The following is a 22,228-nucleotide window of genomic DNA, read 5'->3' on the forward strand; positions in this document are numbered from 1 at the left end:
TCTCTTCTCAATTGAACAGAAATAAATCAAAAAAGACAGTGTGCTAAACGCGGATCTTTTAACATTTAGAAAGCTCAGCTTGGCAGGGTGGTGGAAGAATCGCCGATCGTTCACGCGCAGAGCACGGTTCAGCTGTCCGAACTGGATGACGTTCAGTTCCAAAGAAGCATGTCTCTGCCACGTGGTTTCGGCGGGCAGAAGCAGCACTCCGGAATACCCTACGGACCCGTGGTGCCTCCGCCGCGAAGCGACAGCATGCACGCCCTGAAGAGCATGATGGCGCGTCGGCATAAGATCAGGGTAAGTTCCGCAATAACTTTCGATAAGGAACAACGCGGCAGTTCCAGTGCACCCAGAGATACAGCAAAACCTCACTTCCCCGTGTTCGTTGGCATATATATGTATTTTTTTTGCGAGTATTTATCGATGATTTTATTCTACACCCCGAGCAATGCCGAGCATCCAGCCGCTCGTCTCGCCCGCCCGTTATTTTTTGTTAATCCCGCTCGATCCCGGCGTTTGACAATTTTTTTTTGACGCTCCATCGCAGTTCGAAAGTCACGACGGCAGCTCCGATAGCACTCTATCACCGTACACGGATAGCCCTACGTCCAGCTCTCACGTGCCGATGAGCTCGCCCAACTACTCCACCGCCTCGTCGTACAGCCCGTGCCAGAGCCAGAATTATCCGTCGCAAGCGGCGACGGTCGCCGCGCAGCCTCACTATCACAACTACTCGCTCGGACCGTACAGGCAATACGAGAAAATCGGCACTCTCGCGGGTGCCATGAGCCCCGAATTAACGTCGCCGGCTAACGTCGGCATTCATGAGAGACCGGCCGCCGCCGCGACGACGGCGAACGCAAACCAGTCCGAATCGCCGCAATTGTCGCCGGTATTCAAGAGCGAGGCTGCCAAACAGATTATCAAAGAGATGACGGAGAAGAGGGTGGAGGGACCGAGACGAAGGCAAATACCTCGCGAAAAGAGGCGGCATTACACTGTGTCTAGTAGCAAACCGGTGCTCGATCTAGAGGATACTTTCTCGAAGATGGTATTTTTTGTTTAACATTCAACTTCTCTTTCTCTCACTTCCCTGTTTTCATCTATCTGTGTCTCACCTTGTCTACTTCCTGTCACACTCGCTTTCGACTCATGCGCTTCGCTGTGCCGTTCTATTGCCCGTCGTGGCAGTTTTTCGAAAACAAACTCTGATCTTACGCTCATACGTTACGGGTTCTTTGACAATTTCTAGGGTATGGGTAGAGCCAGGGACGATCTGGACATGGAAAGAGCGCTCAGACCCAGGATAAACGCCCCGGATGTGGTGCGATCGACGTTGAGTCACAAGGAGTTGAAGTATAACGAGAGCACCATAGACCAGCTGTTAGGCACGCCTAATAAGATTGTCATTCCCGAGCGATATATTCCTGAGCAGGTACTTGCAACTTGTACTCGTTAATCTCTTTAAATTTCACAAAAATCAATTTAGTCAGTACTTTTGATGTGACAACTAAAAATCGGGAGACTACATTGTTGAGAATATATATTACGAGATAATATTTAATTATATTATTTATATAATTCTTCTGCGACATGAGTATATGAATTAAATTAAATTAAATTAAGCTCTGTGTTATATCTATGTTTTTAATTTTCCAGACGCCGGAGCTAACAGCGGAAGAACAGGAGCAACGTTTAAAGAAGGCGGAAGCGATTAGGAAAATGCTTTCGGAAACAACCGTGACCGCGCCGGAAGGAGGTGGTACGCGATATATATTTCCCCTTCCTCTCAATTGCCTAACAATTGTCTGTGTATATGATAATGGTTATAACAAGAATATTTTTATAAATATACATGTGATTTCAGACGATGATTCTAACGTAGAAAAATCAGACACCTTGAAGCGCAAGGTAGTGGAAGAAAAGCGGCAGAGGGAACACATTCTTCAGCTTAATCAGATATTGGCGAAGCAAGTGATGGAGAAAAGTAAGATGGTAGCGGGTACGTGTCGATAATATATTTCAAACACGATGCATGATTTGTAATCGTTTATACGTAACAGCTATGGCAGCATGCTCGTTTTCGTTTAGCTTCCAGAAAGCAAAAAAAAATTTTTTTTACCACGTTCGATGCAACGATTAGTTTTCGATATAGCTAGTACGATGATTTTTATTTCTCTTACCGCTTACAGAGGCGACGTTCTAACGTTTCAACGTTTATTCGATTTGAGCGGATTTACAGTTTATATTGCGCATATTTCGTAATCTTTTCACAAATGCGGACACGCATGCATTAGTTATACATGCTACTTTTTTACGATTTTATTAACGGCTTTTGTTCAAGACGGCGAATATTAGTTTCGTCTTTAGGGAATTTGGATTGTTGTTTGGATTGTTTTGTGCTTGTGTGTAGGTAACCAGGCACACTGATCGACATGCTTACTCCATCCCTCCCTATAGGACACGCACGTCACATTATCATTTTCAGGTTTGTTTTTTCATCTTTTTTTTTTCGTCTTTCTTTCTGCTATATTTTTCCCCTCCGATCAAGCTAAGCAGATACAATTGCATTACTTCTGTCGGCATACGTTTATTGAAATAGGATAACTATCGCAAACGACAAATAATAGGGATAGTCGAGACACAAATGGTAAGAAATAAAAAGATATTAAATAATAAAAGAAGATAATGAGATCTCACTTTCAATAAACGTATTGATTTGCAATATTAATATTAATATTGTATTTATTATTATATATTATATTTCTATTATATTAATATTAATATTTACATTAATATAATTAATTAATTTCTAATCTACGATTGCTTTATCGCAGTGAAAGCTCTAGCGACGCTTCCTCTGAAAACTGAGTCGAGCTTAGACGATGAGGACCTCTCGCCCGTGGCTCCTTTACCACTTTATCAGCAGCGAGAGAACTTCTACTCCTAAGCGTCATCCCAGAGGCACAAACAGAAGCACAAACACTACTGCCAATACGAAGAACAAGAAAGGACAACAAGGAAGAGAAGAACGGGAGAAATTTTTTTCCCCCGACGACTAGTTAAGAAACGCGCGGAAATTCGCGCGGAGTACTGAGAAAGAGTGCTTTTTATTCTCGCACTGATTGCATTGTACATAATCATCGACTAAATAACATGATAATAAGTAGCTGTCATTATTTGTTAACTTGATAGGAGCTCGTAACGTACGCAGGTACGAAGAAGCGTATGAGGGAAGCGCAGGCGGCGCGAGGCTGCGCGATAGAAAGGACCGTCAACGAACGTTCGTCAGGACCGCGAGCTCATCTTTTTCCAATTAAATCGCGCGTTATCGCGAGACTTATCGTCATTTTTTACTAACCCCGGCGTCCAGCGAGCGTTGAAAATCCCGGCGGACGCCGAAACTCGTCCGCGCGACGAACCCCAACGCACGCTTCCGGGCGATATAATCCGGGGCTTTGGAAGAACCTTTTACCGCGTCTCTTCGAGAGTTTTTTTTTCGAAAGTTTTCAAATCGTACGCGTATTTGTATACAAGCACAGGAGACCGCGAAACCTCCCGACTGAGAAACTGATTTGGATATATACCGTTACGTACCTTTTCCCGTTTTACGTACAATCATTTTCGAGCGAGGCGAACTTTTATATACGTCGAGCCACAGGCGAGCGACGCGAAACTTGCCGCGACCCCTTACCGAAATCCGAGCGAGGTGGTACCATTTAGATTTTTATCGGCACGGCAGGCTCGTCATTTTAACGAGGACAAAACGCGACATACGGTTGTACAACGCGTCGAGATCGGAGGAGAAAAGTGTTACGGTTGTTTTACGAAAAATACTTGCGCTAAAATATCGAGCCTGCATATGATTTCGTTCGTCGAACTTGGCGAGAGCGAGTTCGCGAGGATTATACCGTGTAAAACTAGATTGTAAGGTACGCACGATACATACGCTTCTGAAGCGCCCGTTGCTATTAGCGTTATATACACGATTTTTCACGGGCCATTGTAGTATGGCGTTTTAATGTTTAGAGCAGTTGTCTCTCACACACACGGTCATGAGGGAAGAGTGCCAAATTCCTATCACGAAGCGATTGAACGATCGTCAATTAAAAGAATCGCCGTAGCGATCGATGCGGGATGTCGCTGGAGCGTTATTATAAAAGCGCGAGGAAACGATCGTGTAGCGATGAATATCTTGCGTTAAATTTAGTTCGGCTTGATTTTTTGTCGATACTTCAAGTCGAGCTCAATATCGAGATATTATTTCGTTATTCGGTATTGTTACTGTATCCCTCCGGCGTGTCGAGGTGCAATTTTGGACACAGTCTTATAAATACATACATATATAAAATTCATATTCAGTACCTATACATTAAAATATTATATATATTGAAACATTACATATAATTTTTATGTATATATATTTTACTGGTTTAAAAAGAATCATGTTTGGTCGGCAGAGTCTATTTAAAATTCATATTCAGTATACATATAATATATAATATTATTTATACAAGAAATATATATTATATATACTGTGTAAATAATATTGTAATATATATGTAAATAACATTATAATATATATATCAATATATATATTTATATTATAATATTAGATACTTATTGAAAAATTATAATATAATTTCAATGTATATATATTTTACTGCTCCAAAAAGAACCGTGTCGGCCGGCAGAATCTATTTAAGAGCCAACGTAGAATTTAATAATCTTGGAAATTATAGACTCACCCTCGGACTCGGCGACCGCGAGATTCCACCCGGGATCGGCTGGAGGGACGATTCGTAACCGGGCTCCCTTACGCGTCCTCCAACTTGAGACACACACTCCCACTAACTCCCGGAGCTCTTAGCAATAAGTTTTTTATAACGATATAATCCGCGCTCGCGCGCGCGCACACACGTATACACCCGCGCGCGTCACTGTATAGGCACTGTACTCACGACGTTTATTCTCCTGTACATAATCGCGCACGATGCAAAAACGGCACGGCCGCACCCGGTCGGCGAATTCGGAGGGACACCGGGGGCTACCACTTGCAAAAGTCCGCCTGCCGCCATCCGACTCATGCCGGTGTCAACTTCGAGAATCGCAGGCGCGCGCTCGTCGATAGTATCGACAATCGCGATACGCGCTTCGACGATCGCCGCCAAACTCAAACGCCGCGCGCCAAAAGTCCGGTCACTATCCGGTCTCGTAATTCGTAATTCGACGAGTCGAATAAACGACGCGACGTCCACGGAATGTGCGAGGGATATGTCGCGGAATATTATAATAGACGAGACACACACACTATGCGAATTACCACGGGACAGAACAACTGTTATTGTTATAACGAATGAAATAAAAATCGTACGGCGAGCAAAAGCGGCGGAGTCGTTTTTTTATCCTCCTCGTAATCCAAAATTTAATTAGTCAAGTATAACAATATAGATTTAAATTTAAATAATCAATCTTCTATCTAGCTTGAAGATTGATAAGATATTTCTGTTAAACATCTAAGATAAAATACATATCGAATTAGTTGTTTCAATTATCTACACTTATTTAATCAATTTAATTTATTATTTATTAAATTAAGCGATTTATAAAAATTGATATATCAAATTAAATATGTTAATATTAAATTGCAGGCAGAGGACAAGACCGTCGTAACATACATTTGTCATTAAAAATAAAATAATACATTATAATTTACATCATATTTGCATGAAAAAGTTAACGCAATTCTAAATCTTGTTATTAAATATTTTGTTATTAATCGCATTTCATATTTATTTTATTTCTTATTATTGAAATTACTCCATTATTACGTTTGCATTATTACAATGCCTACTTTTCGTCTTGCGTTTTGAGCAGCTTATTAAAAATAATGATTTATAGTATAATAAAACACTACCGATAGTATCATTGATTGTTTCCCTCAGCTGCCGAGGACAATTTTTCGCCCCTCGCTCGAGCGATGTTCGCCTTGATCTTTCGCACACACACAAGTTCTGTAGTTCTTGCAAAATTCCCAGATATTTTCGTGCATCGTTTCTCTTGCTTCGCACGTCGGATAAAACCATATCTGCATCCTTGCGCAGCTTCTCCTCTTGTTTCTCCCGCTCGACTACCGCCTGCTCCTTTCGAATCCACGTGTCAGCCTCCGCGTGCAATCTCGCTCTTCTCTCTTCCTTCATCGACTTCTCCCTTCTCCATTCTTTCCTTCTGAACCGTTCTCTCGTACGTTTCTTCCTACGTTTTTCTAAATCGCTCTTGACTTTATTCAAAAAATTCACGTCTTTTACATCAGTTTTCAAGATCTCGCAGATTTCGTGTTTCGCAGCGTTACAGGCACTGACCTTCTCCTGCCATTGCGCTTCCGGTATATATATATATATATAGATCGACGTTGCTCTTGAGTTCCGCGCGAACAGCCTCAAATACTTTGTATAATACATTTTATTATTATATATTGGAAGATTATATCAATATAAAAGATGTCCCTTACAAATTTTGAACTACACATTTTTCATTGTCGATAATGAACTTCGAGGAACATAGAGACCTAGAGTTAAGAACGATTGAAAATCAAACTTTCTGCAGAAAAACTAAATAATAACAATTAATATTAAACAAATCATAAAAATGATATAATAAGAATTTAGTTATAGATTTTAGTTATTTCTATTTAGTTAATTCAATTTAGTTAATTTCAAGTAGATCTCTTAACTTAGAGAAGTTAATATTTTGATTGCACAATTTAATACGGAAAAATACATAACGTTGCAAGAGATGTTTACAATATTAGATGACTATCTCTCTTGACATTTTTGATAACAGTTAGGAATAATCGATTCAAATGACTAAAGGAATTCAATAAAAGAGTGCATTTGATAATAAATATACTAAGATTAAATCCTCTTATAATTAAAATAATTTTGAAACATAAAAAATATATATATATATATACAAGAAAATATCTAACGTATAAGATTAAAAAAATAAAAGTTATGAACAATACTAAATTTTGCAGATTTAATAGAAATACAATTTTTATTCTATAGTAATAATTACTGTTTCGATAAAGTTTTTTATTACAAAGAGACGTCATTATTTCATGTCTTTTATTCAAACTCTAGCAACGATTATAATTATAATTATAATTTAAGTACTTTATTAGCAAATGATACTATTACATAATGTCTACAAAGTATTATAAATTCATCCGCATAAGCTCTATATCAAATGTAATAAAACTAAAGTGCGTTTAAACCACTAATCATACGCAACTGCATCAACTTATACCATAAATTCATTGCTTCAATCATAAAGTTGCGAAACAATTAAACATATTATAGTTAAATTTGTGGTCTTTATTATTATTTTATTATACAATATTAAGTAAAAATAGTTACAAATAGACTTTATTTGGGCTTTAAGATATTTTTAAAATGACGTCTTTACATGGTCGTAAGGCGTCATTTTTTACGTTGACCCTCATTTTCAGCAAACAAAAATCTTCAGAAAAAATGAAGTTATATTTATTCAACATCCAACGCTGACGCTGAATCATCGTTGATCGTCAATTGTTGTAATCGTTGCTGCAATTGTTGCTGCTTTATCTTGTGCTTGACGGGGGAGCAGAATAATGGAAAAATGGAACACTTGGTCTCTTGGCAGCGTTTCGCATGGTTAGAACACAACTCAATCAGCTGTTTACATATAGAACAGTTGTCAACGTTCCTTCTTATTCTGCAACGCTTTGCATGCATCTGCACTCGCTTCATCGCCTGGCAACGCAATGACATCGGTGCGGGTAGATGACACTTAGCATCTCTGCACGCCTGTGCATGCGTGCACACTATGTGTAAGAGGTTCTGTGCATTTGTCAATGCAAATTTATCCAAAGCAAAGCCAAGTTTTTCCATCGGGTGCGGATGACCGTCCTTATCTTTACAATTTGCACATAAATCGAAATCCTGTAATAAAATCGCAATTACAGTAAGCATGAAAGTCATGAAATGTGGCGAAAGTATTTTTCTCCAAAGCAATCTAATACATACGTCACAAACTGTACAATGGTATCTGATGACAATATGTGCTGTCTGGGTGGGATCCACGTGACGTTTACAGTTATTGCAAGTGTAAGACATGTTGAAGGAAAAACAAGGTGTGCTTCTCTTCTTCCGTTTTTTGGCTCCTGCCTGTTGTCAGAGATCAATATGAAGAAAACGAGAAAGTAATCTGTATTTTTTATTCACTGAAATTCTATTAACCATGACATAATTTTAATTTGTGAATTTTTATTATGTTGTAGCATAATTTTAATTTACTGAATTACTATGATAGTTTACATAATTTATATTTCTGCAATTATTATTATATGTTACGACATAATAAAAATACATTAATATTATCTCATGACATAATAAAAATGAATTAAAATTATGTCTTGACATAAAAGTAATTCGACATATAAACTGTACCTTTCTTTATGTATGACACGTATGATTCAAAATGTATCTTATCGTAAAGTTGCAACAGAAAACGTTTCGTGATCTATCGTAAAATCACGACTTTTTTTGGTAATTATACAGTTTAGGTTAGGTCGGCCTCTATAAATCAGCCTTTAGTTTGAGGTCACGCCGGTCACGGTCGCAGGCAGCATCCAACATCACCACGACGATCACGACATTCACCATTCACGACACACTTGGTGGCCTGACGTGAAAAATGGCGCTCATGATAAGGTCCAGGCTCGTGCTCCTGTCACTGAAGTACGCTAATCACGTCGCGCCGCGTACCCCCGTGCCCTTAAAGTGTCAACGATTATGCTTTCGCACCAGCAGTATCCTCGACGGTACGACGTTTATTCAAAAACCGCGATTTTTTTCCTTCGCGACGTCCGTCGATTTGGAGGTTACCCTCTCGGAGGAGAACCAAATTTCGATGGAAATATCCGCGAGAGACGAAGCTATCTCGATGCGAATATTTAACGGAAGCGTGAAAAACGGACCTAAAGATCCTGGAACGTAAATTTAACCTTTTGTTGGGCTCGTTAAACGAGTTTCCGTGTCCTGGTTATGCAACCGATTTTTTCATTTTCACGTGATACCTGTCGGTCAACGTGTTTTTCAGTATAAATTCGTTTCCTTTCCCAGCGATTTTCTTAAATCTTATTTTGCTGGAAAGAAAATGTTCGTCTTGAAACAGTTTACTTGATTGCAATATTTAAATGTATTGCAAATTTATGATAGTTGAGCTTTTAATTCATGAAGCGAAGGATGTTGAATGAGGTGACGATTTGCTTTCAGTGACGGGAAAGGAATTGTTGATGCCGTCTTTATCGCCCACTATGGAAAGCGGCACCATAGTAAAGTGGTTCAAGAAGGAAGGCGACACGATCTCTCCCGGTGACGCTATTGCGGATATTCAGACTGACAAAGCCATTGTCACGATGGAATTTGACGACGAAGGTGTGATGGCAAAGATAATTGTAAGTAGCTAAATGTAGCGAACAAATCAATCAAATCGTGTCTACGTATTACGTACGAATTATAATTGATCAGGTACCTGAAGGAACAAAAGATATTAAAGTTGGAACTCTGATAGCTCTTACTGTTGAGGCTGATGAAGATTGGAAAACAGTAGAAATGCCAGACAGTTCTTCGGCACAAGCTCCTTCAGCAGCACCGTCCACCGCTGAGCCGAGCCCTCCTGTTACGTCAGCGGAACCACCACCCGGCCAGTATGATCCTTTAATAAGCACATTAGGTCATACTTTGCTTTCAATTAATAAAAATAAAGCGGAAATGATGCTTATATATTCACACGCTTGGAAAGCCACGTTTTCAGAAACCGTTTGGAAATAATTGATCTAATTTCCAGGCAAAACATTGCGATGCCTGCCCTATCGCCAACCATGACAACAGGTACGATCATGAAGTGGCTGAAGAAAGAAGGTGATGAAATAGAGCCGGGTGACTCGTTGGCCGACATACAGACGGATAAAGCCGTCATGAGCTTCGAAATGGATGAGGAAGGCGTACTCGCAAAAATTCTTGTACGTATTTAATTATTAACGACAAAATTCTGCATGGAGCAAATTACGTTTCTTCCTTAGCTTAATATTGTCATTTATTAGGTTCCAGAAGGTTCTCAAGTAGAAGTGGGACAGTTGATAGCTGTTATAGTTGAGAAAGGAATGGATTGGAAACAGGCTGTTGCCCCGACGTCAGCTAAACCAGCACCATCTGCAGCACCGAGTTCTGCTCAACCGGCTGTACCAGCTGATGCCAAACCGCCATCAAGTGGGCAGTGTGTATTCATCTTTTTAATAATTTATATAATTATTCATTATTTCTAAATGAACGTATTCCATTAAATATTAAATATGTTCCGCATAGAGTGTATGGTTTGGCAGTGAAAAGATTGCTGGAGGAATATAATCTGAGCTCTGGGTCAATCAAAGGCACTGGACGGCCAAACCGTTTATTGAAAAGCGACGTTCTGGCATATATTCAGGCGCACAACGTTCAAAAAGTTACGCCTAAATCCGGTAAATGCGATATACTATAATAATATTGTCTCTCCTAGGGTAGCTCTGTAATATTTAATATATTTATTTAACGATTATCTCTTTGCAGCACCGGCTCCAGGGACTGCTAAGGCACGTTCTCCCAGTCCAGAAGAAACATCTGTCCCGGTTGGCCGACCGTCTCCATACGAAGACATCGAAGTATCCAACATTCGTGCCGTTATCGCCAAACGACTCGGAGAGTCAAAGGTACGTTACGACAGATTTTTTATTATTTGTTTAATTTAATTAAAATAATTTTTCTTTCTCAGAGAACTATACCACATTCTTACGCAGTTGTGGATATAAATATCGACAAGTTAGTGGAGCTCCGCGGAAAGCTAAAAACGGAGGATATAAGTGTATCAATTAACGACTTTGTCGTCAAGGCCGTCGCTCACGCGCTCGTCGAGTGTCCTGATATAAACACGTTGTATCAAAATGGACAGGTTAGTATGATTAGTTTTAATATTATGATATAATTGCGTTAGGATACGCGATTCAATTATAATATTAACAATCGACTGGCGTTAGATCGTTCGAGTTCCAAAGGTGGATGTGTCTGTGGCAGTCGCGACAAAAACAGGTCTGATTACTCCAATAGTATTCGACACTGCTACTAAGAGCTTATCAGATATTTCTAAAAATATTCGAGAATTGGCTGAAAAGGCGAAAAATGGGAAGCTTAAACCACACGAGTTTCAAGGCGGAACATTCACGTAAGTCTTCATAACTAAAAAGTATATGCGCGCGCGTATAAACCGGACAACCTTTTAGTCCACGACTGTACAGTGTACATATGCAATTTTACTATGCAGAATTTCGAATTTGGGAATGTTTGGTATCAAGAAGTTTTCTGCCATTATAAATCCTCCACAAACTGCTGTACTAGCTGTAGGTTCGGGACGAGAAGAGCTGGGTAATATTTTGTGAAAGATTTTGTAAATGATCCCAAACTGATTTCTGACTGTAACTAATAGTACTTTTGTAACGTCTTGCAGATTCCTCGTTAATGAAAGTATCCAAAATGGCGACAACGCTATCGTACGACAGACGAGCGATCGACGAGGATCAAGCAGCCGAATTCTTGGCTATTCTAAGAGCAATGCTGGAGGATCCAGCTTTTCTCGCAGCTGGCAGAATGCAGGCACTGAGGTACAAACGCGATGCGTATTAATCGCCCGTAATAGAATATTCATCTCGTTCAAAGCGTTTATTGCAAAAACAGCTCGTTTTCTTGCATCAAGAGAGTTAAATATCATTGTTTTTGTAACTATGTTACTATGCTTTTTAAAAAATAGAATTTAAGTAGAAAAATGCTCAATATTAACCAATATAATTGTATATAATGCATAATTGTTGTTTGGCTGTTTTTGAAATAAACGGAAGAATTGATTAATATTAATCCTATTTTTTGTGCCATATATAAGCAAATATAGAAAGCACGACTTATATATTTATATGAATACGTTTTACAAATAACGCCGTTCGTTATTAGAAACTTTGACCAAAGGAAATAGTTTATATGTTCATACTGCCAAAATGATATTTAAAACAAGCAATATTATGGACATATTCTCACTTTCGTAAATTAATTAATGATAACATTGAGTGAAACCAAATGTTAAATGTTAATTTATGATTCTCAATAGATTCTTTAATTTCAGTATAATTTTTAAATTATTAAAAAAATTTTTAATTATGGATTAATATCCACACAAAAAGATTGACAGAGAGTAAGTGTCCATTATTGTATTTAATCTTGTAAATAATTAGAACGTTCATATTTAGTCTACTTTTGTAAATATCTGCAAATTATTGGCCCTGTGATATGGGAACCATATACACGATGTATACATGATCTTCTGAGTCAAAGTTACGACGTATAAATGTCTTCATTGTATCATATTACTATAAATATTTAAAGATATTAATTTTCGCATATTTAGAAACTCGTGGAATAAAACATACGGTTTACTTCCGATTAATTTATTAATTGGAAATGTATAAATAAATGACTCACTTGTATATAATCTTATAATTTAAATAGGATTATTGGGATATAGTTTTAATGAAGAATTTATCTTCTGAATAAAATATTTATTGTCTAAAATACGTGATGTCTTACGGATGTATTAGTGTCCATTTTTCTCCTCTATCCAATCTAAATATACAGAAAACAAAATAATACATATAATTCTCGAAGTCACATTACAGCATCTCACATTTGATTTTCACTATAATCATAACTTCGCACGTTATTATTGCATGATAATATTTTTGTGCCTATTATTAATTATTATTATAATTAGAATCTTATACATTTATTTAATGAGGCACAACTATTAGAATATCATACGATATGCGTCTTACGCATTTTTTTAAATTTTAATGATTTTTTCGAAAACTCTGAATATATCTTATCAAAATTAATAGAATATACGAATAATAATGCATTTTTTGTTTCAAATCGTGCAAACGATTACAATACTGTTTAAATACATTTGTTTATCGGCACATATGTTAATATGTTATCTGATTGAAACATAACACTTGTCCTGCTTATATTATAATATATAATAATTATATACTTCGAACTATTGTCACAACTTTTGATGTTTCCAGTAATTTAATATAGTATAATATGTATGGTAAAACACATAAATTATATTCTATAGAAATATTAATATAACTTTCATTTATCACAGTCGTGATTTTATATATATACTTGATATTACTTGAATTATCTTAAATATCTAGATATTCATTTTTTACAGTAATTTAATCGTATTACACGCATTTATTCATCGCATTATAAACACTATTGATCATATCAGTTTATATACATATATCGGTTATTTAAAATATATACCTATACGAATATTATGTTTGAGCAATATCGCGCTCTTAGGAAATACAAAAAGTTTCCAAAAAGGTATACGTTTTATAAAAGTAGGAATAAAAGTCTTACAAAACCGTGTGTGCGTGTGCATCTTGGTGATTTCATAAAAATGCATTGTACGGTGGTTATATAATTCGCAACGATTACATTTCAACATATTGCTTCACGATAGCGAACAGTGTTACTCAATTTTATGCACAAAATACAATTTTTTTTAAATATATTTCATACCTGATTAATAACAATTTTTCAACGTATAATTTTTTTTATGAATTCAAATAGCTTGTAAGTTAAAAGTTATAAAGTGTCAAAAAGCTTTGTAAGTTATAAATTCAAAAAACTTAGTCAAATAACTTATCTTATTATTTATATTATCATGTGCCTTATCCAGTTCATTTTTCTTGGAAAGAGTTAAGAGCTTCAAATTTGATGGGCTCTCATTGTTATCAGAGATTATATACTTGATTCCGTTATTGTCTTTCTTGTATCTTGATGCCTCTGTACAGTGATCTAAGTACAGTTTTTAAGAAGAATAATTATGGAATTCTGCATTATGATCGTTTTATAACTGGTATTAAAAGTACAATATTTCAAAATATTGTATGTATTCCACTCATTCTTCAAAAACAGCATATAAAAATGTATTCTGTCCACAATTATTTACAGCTAAAACTTTATTGTTCCGGTAAATACTGAACTTGAGTTGGCAAAATGCCCATCTACATAGTCATTGAGCGGAAATATACCTGAGTAAAATCCTAATTGATCATATTGCACGTGACAGAGTAGATAGCTTCTTTTAAAAGTTGACAAATTTGCTTGAATATTTCCACCAATAATTTCTACGATACCATCTTGCAACAATAATAATCCTGACATAATTAAGTAGCATAAAAATAACTATTTAGGTTCTTTTTCAACAACGATTTGAATAAAATCTTAAAATGACTATCAAGCGTCATTACTACGCTTTGGTTTCGTACATATGTAAACCAGCACAGTGGAATAAAGACGGAGGGCAGTCAAATAAGTTTAAGATATTAAAATCGAATGTGTGTATACGCAGTAATAATTACGAAATTCTTTTGATGCTTTCAGTTACAGAAGTATCTTCTTTTCATCCCTAAGCAGCAATGAAGTGTCGTGAAACCGGCGTATCATGAATGTTACAGTATAAAATTGTTTTGAAAGTATTTAGTGAAACACTTTGTGGAGAATTCTCTGCGCCGCACGGATCAACGGGGTGAGAGTAGATAATTCCGCACAGTGTTCTAGGAATGGATGAGAGAGCAACTCGTCGGCGGTCGCTCTCTCGTCGACTTCTACGGCGAGGCATCTCTCTAAGAAGTTCTGGAACGTCGGACTGAGGCTGTCCCACCTCGGAATGGATGGTTTACCAATGGCAGCGATCAAGTATAACGCTCTCAACGGTGTCTCCTTCATGTAAGGCGGCTCTCCCTCTATCATCTCGATAGCCATTATACCTAGTGACCAGATGTCCACTTTCTTGCCGTACTGCTTTCTCGTTACCACTTCCGGCGCCATCCAGTACGGAGTACCGACCATAGTCTGTCGTTTCTCGTCACCGTCGATATTCGCACAAAAACCAAAGTCGGTAACCTTCACTGCACCGTTCATCCCCAACAGCACATTGTCCGACTTGATGTCTCGGTGAATGATGCCCCTGGTGTGCAGGAAGCTTATCGCTTTGAGGACCTCTCTGCAGACGGCAGCGATCTGGACCTCCTTCATCACGGTCTCGGTGACCACGTCGGTGAGCGGCCCGCCCTCCAGCAGCTCCATCACCACCCAAAGATGCTCGTCCACCAGGTAAGCGTCGAGGAAATTGACCAGATTCGGATGCTGAAACTGCTTGAGAATCTTGATCTCTGTTAATATCAACTCTTTCTTTGGCTGCTTCGACAAGTCTATGTCCTTAATGGCTACTTTCTGACCGTATTGAAGATCGGTGGCTATGAACACAGTTCCGGAGGCACCGGCGCCTACCTCCTTAGTTCTTTCGAAGCGCAAGTTGGGATCCCCGCGCTGGCAGATAGCCCGGAGCTCCTCGTATACCTGTTCGTCACTGAGTCTCACATCGGTACACTCGGTCTTCCTTCGCAGGATGGGACTCTCCTCTATTCTACTCGGCGCAACGTTCTCCTCTTCCTCCTCCTCCTCCTCCTCACGCGGCGGATAGTCCTCACCGTCGCTGATCCGATACGTGTTCAGATCCTCCAGGATCTCGGTGAGGGTCTTCTCCACCCTGTCGTGACACCTGCGCGGCGCCGGCTTCGGCGGCTTCGGTGGTTTCGGCGGTTTCGGCGGTTTTGGCGGCTTGTTCACCTTCGGCGGCAGCTCGGGCAACGACGTCCGCTCGTCCGTCGAGCTCTCGGATGTCAGGCGATCGTCGTCGGATCCGCCCGACTGGTACTTCTTCGTCAGGATGTTGTCGATCTCCTGCGACTCCTCCTCGATCAGGTCTTGCGTGACGAACGGCTTGAATACCTCCTGGTCCTGCGGCTTGCGCTTGATCGAGTAGTTGTAGAACTTGATGGCCTGCAACGCGGCGTCCGGGTGCTCGTCCTGCTCCGACTTGGAGATCTGCGTGTTGAGCAGGCGTATCCACGGGTCCGGCAGGCCCTCCAGCTGTCCGGTCTCCGCATTCTTGCTCACGTGGAACTCGTGCGAGACGTTGGTAGGCGGGCCGATCTCCGCGGCGACGGTGTCGACGGCGTGACCGCTCCTCTTCTTCGAGAACAGCTTCGTCAGGCTGAGGCTCATTCTCTCGTGCGCGCGCGTGCGATCTCGCGACCGCGAAATCTCGAGCTCGAGGCAATTCTCGAGGAGAAAGAGAGTAAAAGACAATAGGGCAAACCTCTGCGATCTCAGATACTCATGCTAACGTAACGCGGATCCTCGTCCGCCACACAACGATCATATCGTCGAGTCTCACGCCCGATTACACCGATTACACCGATTACACACCGGCGGCGAGCGCGCCGAGCGGACGTCGTCAGTGCTGGCAGCGCGCAGCGCGACGGTCGCGCGCGTCACCAACATTGACCGCGTTGAAACACAACTGTTGAGTGAGCGCTCATTATGATTGGTTCTTACACGAGAAGAACCAAAGGTAAGAACCAATCATATTAAAGAATCACTGACCGCTCACTCAACAGTTGTGTTTCCTGAATGCGGCCATTTCTAGCGTCGCGAGAATCGATTATTCGCGCAGCGTACGTATTCCGTAATTTGAATATTGATAACAAATGTCTCAAAATAAATAAAATAATTAAGGCAGATCATTTAAAAAGATTGTATAAATCTATAAATTATAAAAACAAAATATCAAGCTCACATAATATATACATGTATTCGAAAAAATATGAAAGTGGATGATATACATATTATAGTTAAATTTGTGGTCTTTATTATTATTTTATTATACAATATTAAGTAAAAATAGTTACAAATAGACTTTATTTGGGCTTTAAGATATTTTTAAAATGATCTTTACATGGTCGTAAGGCGTCATTTTTTACGTTGACGCTCATTTTCAGCAAACAAAAATCTTCAGAAAAAATGAAGTTATATTTATTCAACATCCAACGTTGACGCTGAATCATCGTTGATCGTCAATTGTTGTAATCGTTGCTGCAATTGTTGCTGCTTTATCTTGTGCTTGATGGAGGAGCAGAATGGAACGAAACACTTGGTCTCTTGGCAGCGTTTCGCATGGTAACAACACAACGCAATCACCTGTTTACATAGAGGACAGCTTCTTATTCTGCAACGCTTTGCATGCATCAGCATTCGCTTCATCTTCTGGCAATGCAATGACATCGGTTTGGGTAGATGACACTTAGCATCTCTGCACGCCTGTGTATGCATCAGTACTTGCTGTGCTTGTAAGCATTTCTGTATTTTCTGTGCATCTGTCCATGAGTCATTAACCAAAGCAAAGCCAAGCCAAAGTTTTTCCATCGGGTGCAGATGACCGTCCTTATCTTTACAATTTACACATAAATCGAAATCCTGTAATAAAATCGCAACTATAGTAAGCATGAAAGTCATGAAAAGTGGCGAAAGTATTTTTCTCCAAAGCAATCTAATACATACGTCACAAACTGTACAATGGTATTTGATGAAAATGGGATCCACGTGACGTTTACAGTTATTGCAAGTGTAAGACATGTTGAAGGAAAAACAAGGTGTGCTTCTCTTCTTCCGTTTTTTGGCTCCTGCCTGTTGTCAGAGATCAATATGAAGAAAACAAGAAAGTAATCTGTATTTATATATATATGCACGTGTAACAGGCACTATATCGCGTAATAAAGATTTTTCCGAAGTATACCCCGATAAGAAAAATCCTGATAGAAAACGATAGGAACCGATACGATTTGTTCGATACAATGTGTTCTTTGCTTTGTAAGCTATTTGCAGCTTATTATAGCCGCGAATCGCACCGGAAAGGTCGTAGCCACGTGGTAACGCTGACGCTCGCGCCGCTCTTAACCAATCAAGTTGCGCGAATAGTCGGTACTGAAGGTTCGCACGGCGTACACTCGTGGACAGAAAGGTTGTCCGACTTATACACCCGTATTCATACTATGAATACGGCTGAAGGCCGTCACACACAAAATGCATAACGACGCATAAGCATAGCATAAGACCGTTGGACCAATGAGCATCTTACGTAAATTAATATGGCGACATTATGCTGGATGCTCATTGGTCCAGCGGTCTTGTGCTATGCTTATGCTACGCTATGCATTTTGTGTATTATAGCCTTCAAAGTCGGACAACCTTTCGGACAACCTTTCTGTCCGCGACTACATATGTACATATGTACATACACACGCGACCTCCCGCCATGCGGGCCATGCGGCCAGCATCCCCTTAAGCCGGGAACACAGACTTTTGCATAACGCATAATACGTAAGCATAAGAAAACTGATTGGTCTATTTCGTTATGCATATGTGTATGGACCAATCAATTTTCTTATGCTTACGCATTATGCGTTGTGCAGAAGTGTGTGCTCCCCGCTTAAAGCAGCACACACACACACACACACACACACACTTTTCGTAGAACGTAACAGTAAGATTTCGACCAATCGCGTTGCTCGATTCTTAGGGTTGGTTTATAATAGCCGTAACCGTTGATTAAGAAATTGACCAATCACAGTCGATTTAGCCTCTCCTTCAGTCCTCAGATGCGTTTCGAGCCGGAAAGAAGAAAGAAGCGATTTAAAGCACGTTCTCGGCGTGTAAACATCATCCCTTTTTTCATTTTTTATTAACCACGCCGTCTCTTTTTTTTATCGAGATCCCCAGCCGCGATCTACAGTTGTCGAACGAGGAGGAATATTCGACAAGTGGTTCGTCCTGGCCGTTTTTGGAGCAGCACTAACGAGGAGGCTGTTGAATCAAGTCAAAGTGTTGAAAATTTTAACACAGATGGCTTTGCAATACAAGTGTGTATCCCATTTTTTTTTTTAAATAAATTGCAAAGTGCATGATAAAAATCTTCTCTCTATGAAAATGGATAAAAGAGAAGTAGGTCTTCTGAGAAGATATCTATGATTAGCTTATAAAATTGAAAGATTGGATTTATAACATTTATTTCATCTTGAGTAGTACTTTGTTATCCACTTTACTGTATTTGCAGAACAATCCATCCTGTGAAATACTTGCACGACCACCTTGTAAGTATCTTCTACATACCGACTGAAGAAGCGTGTTATAAAATTTTCTAATAACAATTTGGCACTTGCAGGAGCAGGACATTCGGACGGATGGCAGAAAATTCTTGTCGTTTCGGCCAGTAAGCGTAAATGTCTCGTCGATTGTACAAGCGGATAGTTCAGCAATATTCAAATTGGGTGACACAACTGCGGTTTGCGGTATTAAAGCTGTAAGTGCGCCTCACAATGTTCTATGCTTGTTTATATCCATTTTCATATCTTTTCAAGTACATGTATTTTAATGTGGGTTTGATATTTTGTTTGTTAATTTATACAATATTTTATAATGGCCTAGCTGTCTTTATTTTTGTTATTTATTTTAGCTGAAAATATAATTAACTTATTTCACTGCTAAAGTGACGATTAATCGGTATTGTACTGTTTCAGGAATTAGCAACACCAAAGGCAGATACTCCGGATCACGGCTACGTAGTACCAAATGTGGAATTATCGCCTCTGTGCTCCTCAAAGTTTCGTCCCGGCCCGCCGAGCGAACAGGCGCAGGTGCTCTCTAAATCGATAGATATCATTTTGAGTAATTCAGCGGCACTCGACCTGACAGACCTCTGTATCTGCAGAGGTAAATTAGTATGGGTCTTGTACTGCGATATTCTGTGCCTAAATTACAACGGATCGGTCATAGACGCTTGCACCGGGGCATTAATTGCGGCTCTCAAAACATGTAAGTCACCCGTGTACATATTGTCCGAGAACACGTGATAATATCCGCGTCCAATTCCTCTTCTGTATTTCAAGAGAGAATTTATCTTGCAGTGGCCTTACCTGAGGTAAATTACAACAAGGAGACGGGAGTAATTGTTGTACACCCAAAAAATAGAAAGATGTTTACTGTAAGAACGTCGCCAGTTTCTACATCGTTTGCGGTATTCGAGAAGTCAGTTTTAAGTTTATTGTAATAGATATTTCGTATGTACCTCATCTTTTCCTAACTCGACTCTTTGTTTGCAGCCAATTGTTAGTAGCTGATCCTACAGATGACGAGGAGGATTTGTCATCAGGAAGGTTTTCTATCGTGATGGACAATGAGGAAGAGATTTGCTATGTACATAAGCCTGGTGCGTATTTTATATTTGTAAAATACAGTGTTTATTGGGTTATACATCACGTATAATAATGATTTTAAATTTAATGTAGGTGGAATTTCAATCTCTCAGAATCTACTTTCCAAAGGACTGGAAATGGCGAAAATGAGAGCAAAGTTGGTCAGATCAGTAATCGACGCTGCTATCTCGACGCTGAATGTAAACGATATGGAAATAAATACTTGAATATTTTTTTCAAGAAGTAAAATGGTATTCACACCTTTTACGCATTAGACACATAAAATGGAATATGTAATAAGATATCGATAGCTATATAGTCTATTTTTTTAGCTGTATTTTATAAATTTGAAATTAAACCGTTCATGATTCATTTGCGTAGGAAAAGAAGTGGAAAGATAAGTTTAGGAATATAAGTAAGAAGGTGCAATAAAAAAAAATGAATCAAATGTTAGTGATAGAACAATGCTATTTATTTTTGCACATTATGAAACGTTAACATACACAAATACGAACGATATCAAACGTACCAAAAGATAATTGTGCTAAAATATCAGTCTCATTCAGAATATAAAAATACAATATTCACATTATATTGATTAAAAAATGCGCTATGTCTCTGCATTAACGTTTGACACAGACACGTAAATTTAACTTAATACAAAGTTTAAGTTACGAACATTACAGTTTATGGACACGACATACTCTTAAAGAGTTTTATAAATTCCTCCAGCGATATTTGTCCATCGCCATCTTCGTCTACCTGAGTAATCATATCAAATAGTTCCTCATCGCTCAAATTTTCTCCCAATTCAATCGCAACTCTTTTCAAATTTTTGAATGATATTTTCCCCGTTTTATCGTCATCGAAGAGACGAAACGCCCTTATTATATCGCTTTGGACATCTTCGTCTGTCATTTTAATTGACATTACCTTCACGAATTCTTCATAAGATAACTCAGTAGGGCGTTCTGGAGCAACTTCCGCCACGAGGGTCTGTATCTCTTTAACTGTCGGCTCAAATCCTAGGGCTCTAAGGACAATTTTAAGATCCTTGGAAGCGATTTTTCCAGTGCCATCCGGATCAAATAGATCAAAGGCTTCTTTTATATCGGACTTCTGTTGCTCGGTTAATAAAAGTTTTATTGGATACTTCTTGGCACCGCTTTGTTTCTTGGATGTAGATGCCTGGAAAAGAAAAATAGGATTGTGTCACGAAAGCTTTACCCTCGAAATAAACAAATGTGCATACGTATAAGTGTAATACCATTGTTTGGCTTGTACAATTTTTCAAAGTATCAAAGTAAAAGGTAATTTTTTAATATTTTAGAAAGATAGACAAAATTGCTAGCGATTTACAATATTCTTAACTACATAGAATTAAAAAGGAATGCGATAAAAGTTTATTGGATCAAGATCAAACTAATTACCATGTTCAAGTTGCGATTTGTCTTCGGCGAACTTTATAGAAACGGTAAGCTGTCTTCCGTGATAATGGGATTGGGAGCTGCTTCTAGTACCGATGTCGCCGTGAGACTGTCGTCCCACCGGACGCGCACCTGTAAATATTACCTTCATTAGTCATTGGGGGAAGGACTTGGTTTGATCGATATACGACGTAGCCATTATTATTTTCGAAACCGACAACGTCGATTCACGCAAACAATGAAAAAACCCTTCGACAACAGAGCACTCGGCGGACACGTGTAAATCGTGCAAACAACGATTCCGAAAGGCACAGGACTGAATACATTCGACATGAATGATGAAACGTCAAATTGTCGACGCCTTATAGCATTTGAAGCTGACTCGTATACAACTTATATATATACAATCACGTGAATCACGTTCGATAATCAATCGTACGATTATTGTTCAAACGTGACCATTAGGTCAGGTTAGCTCGTATTTTTTTAAGATGTAAGTGTACGCGAT

The 22,228-nt window shown here is 38.9% G+C and overlaps 5 protein-coding genes and 2 long non-coding RNA genes across 18 annotated transcripts in view; 3 read left to right on the plus strand and 4 right to left on the minus strand.

Annotated features, from left to right (window-relative positions):
* Positions 1-5,388, plus strand: part of LOC139770608 (uncharacterized) — a 131,226-nt gene extending 125,838 nt beyond the window's left edge. For 9 of the 12 annotated variants that reach the window (XM_071702664.1, XM_071702665.1, XM_071702666.1 and 6 more), the window contains 6 exons: positions 70-300; positions 551-1,054; positions 1,256-1,438; positions 1,663-1,765; positions 1,871-2,005; positions 2,841-5,388. In XM_071702664.1, the coding sequence (XP_071558765.1) occupies positions 70-300; positions 551-1,054; positions 1,256-1,438; positions 1,663-1,765; positions 1,871-2,005; positions 2,841-2,953 (1,269 nt within the window). In that variant the 3' untranslated portion in view covers positions 2,954-5,388. Of the gene's footprint in view, positions 1-69; positions 301-550; positions 1,055-1,255; positions 1,439-1,662; positions 1,766-1,870; positions 2,006-2,416; positions 2,492-2,840 lie in introns of all 12 variants that reach the window. The other 3 variants (XR_011717789.1, XM_071702657.1, XM_071702667.1) reach the window with 3 other exon arrangements.
* Positions 5,389-7,358: 1,970 nt separating this feature from the next.
* Positions 7,359-8,633, minus strand: LOC139770619 (uncharacterized). The gene is made up of 3 exons (XR_011717793.1): positions 8,493-8,633; positions 8,070-8,210; positions 7,359-7,985 (listed from the first exon to the last, which is right to left on the minus strand). It is a non-coding gene; the product is annotated as an uncharacterized lncRNA (long non-coding RNA).
* A 91-nt stretch (positions 8,634-8,724) lies between these two features.
* LOC139770612 (dihydrolipoyllysine-residue acetyltransferase component of pyruvate dehydrogenase complex) lies at positions 8,725-12,697 on the plus strand. The gene is made up of 11 exons (XM_071702673.1): positions 8,725-8,866; positions 9,321-9,502; positions 9,576-9,754; positions 9,895-10,069; positions 10,151-10,323; positions 10,413-10,564; positions 10,653-10,792; positions 10,855-11,031; positions 11,117-11,301; positions 11,401-11,501; positions 11,584-12,697. Exons 1-11 carry the CDS (start codon positions 8,740-8,742, stop codon positions 11,757-11,759), a joined length of 1,767 nt encoding a protein of 588 aa, XP_071558774.1. The 5' UTR covers positions 8,725-8,739; the 3' UTR covers positions 11,760-12,697.
* Pak3 (p21 (RAC1) activated kinase 3) lies at positions 12,662-16,498 on the minus strand. The gene has a single exon (XM_071702674.1). The coding sequence runs from the start codon at positions 16,266-16,268 to the stop codon at positions 14,679-14,681; it is 1,590 nt and encodes a 529-aa protein (XP_071558775.1). The 5' UTR covers positions 16,269-16,498; the 3' UTR covers positions 12,662-14,678.
* A 393-nt stretch (positions 16,499-16,891) lies between these two features.
* Positions 16,892-18,269, minus strand: LOC139770620 (uncharacterized). The gene is made up of 2 exons (XR_011717794.1): positions 17,604-18,269; positions 16,892-17,519 (listed from the first exon to the last, which is right to left on the minus strand). It is a non-coding gene; the product is annotated as an uncharacterized lncRNA (long non-coding RNA).
* A 409-nt stretch (positions 18,270-18,678) lies between these two features.
* LOC139770617 (exosome complex component RRP43) lies at positions 18,679-20,746 on the plus strand. The gene is made up of 7 exons (XM_071702681.1): positions 18,679-18,961; positions 19,156-19,192; positions 19,264-19,401; positions 19,619-19,913; positions 20,006-20,126; positions 20,201-20,307; positions 20,387-20,746. The coding sequence occupies exons 1-7, from the start codon at positions 18,945-18,947 to the stop codon at positions 20,518-20,520; spliced, it is 849 nt and encodes a 282-aa protein (XP_071558782.1). The 5' UTR covers positions 18,679-18,944; the 3' UTR covers positions 20,521-20,746.
* On the minus strand, positions 20,744-22,191 carry LOC139770618 (uncharacterized). Its single transcript, XM_071702682.1, has 2 exons — positions 21,724-22,191; positions 20,744-21,481 (listed from the first exon to the last, which is right to left on the minus strand). Exons 1-2 carry the CDS (start codon positions 21,724-21,726, stop codon positions 20,981-20,983), a joined length of 504 nt encoding a protein of 167 aa, XP_071558783.1. The 5' UTR covers positions 21,727-22,191; the 3' UTR covers positions 20,744-20,980.
* Between the last annotated feature and the right edge of the window lie 37 nt (positions 22,192-22,228).

Source organism: Temnothorax nylanderi, unplaced genomic scaffold (genome assembly GCF_030848795.1).
Source record: "Temnothorax nylanderi isolate EJ_2023f unplaced genomic scaffold, tnyl_v1.0 TNYL_tig0031_pilon, whole genome shotgun sequence".
Classification (NCBI taxonomy): domain Eukaryota; kingdom Metazoa; phylum Arthropoda; class Insecta; order Hymenoptera; family Formicidae; genus Temnothorax; species Temnothorax nylanderi.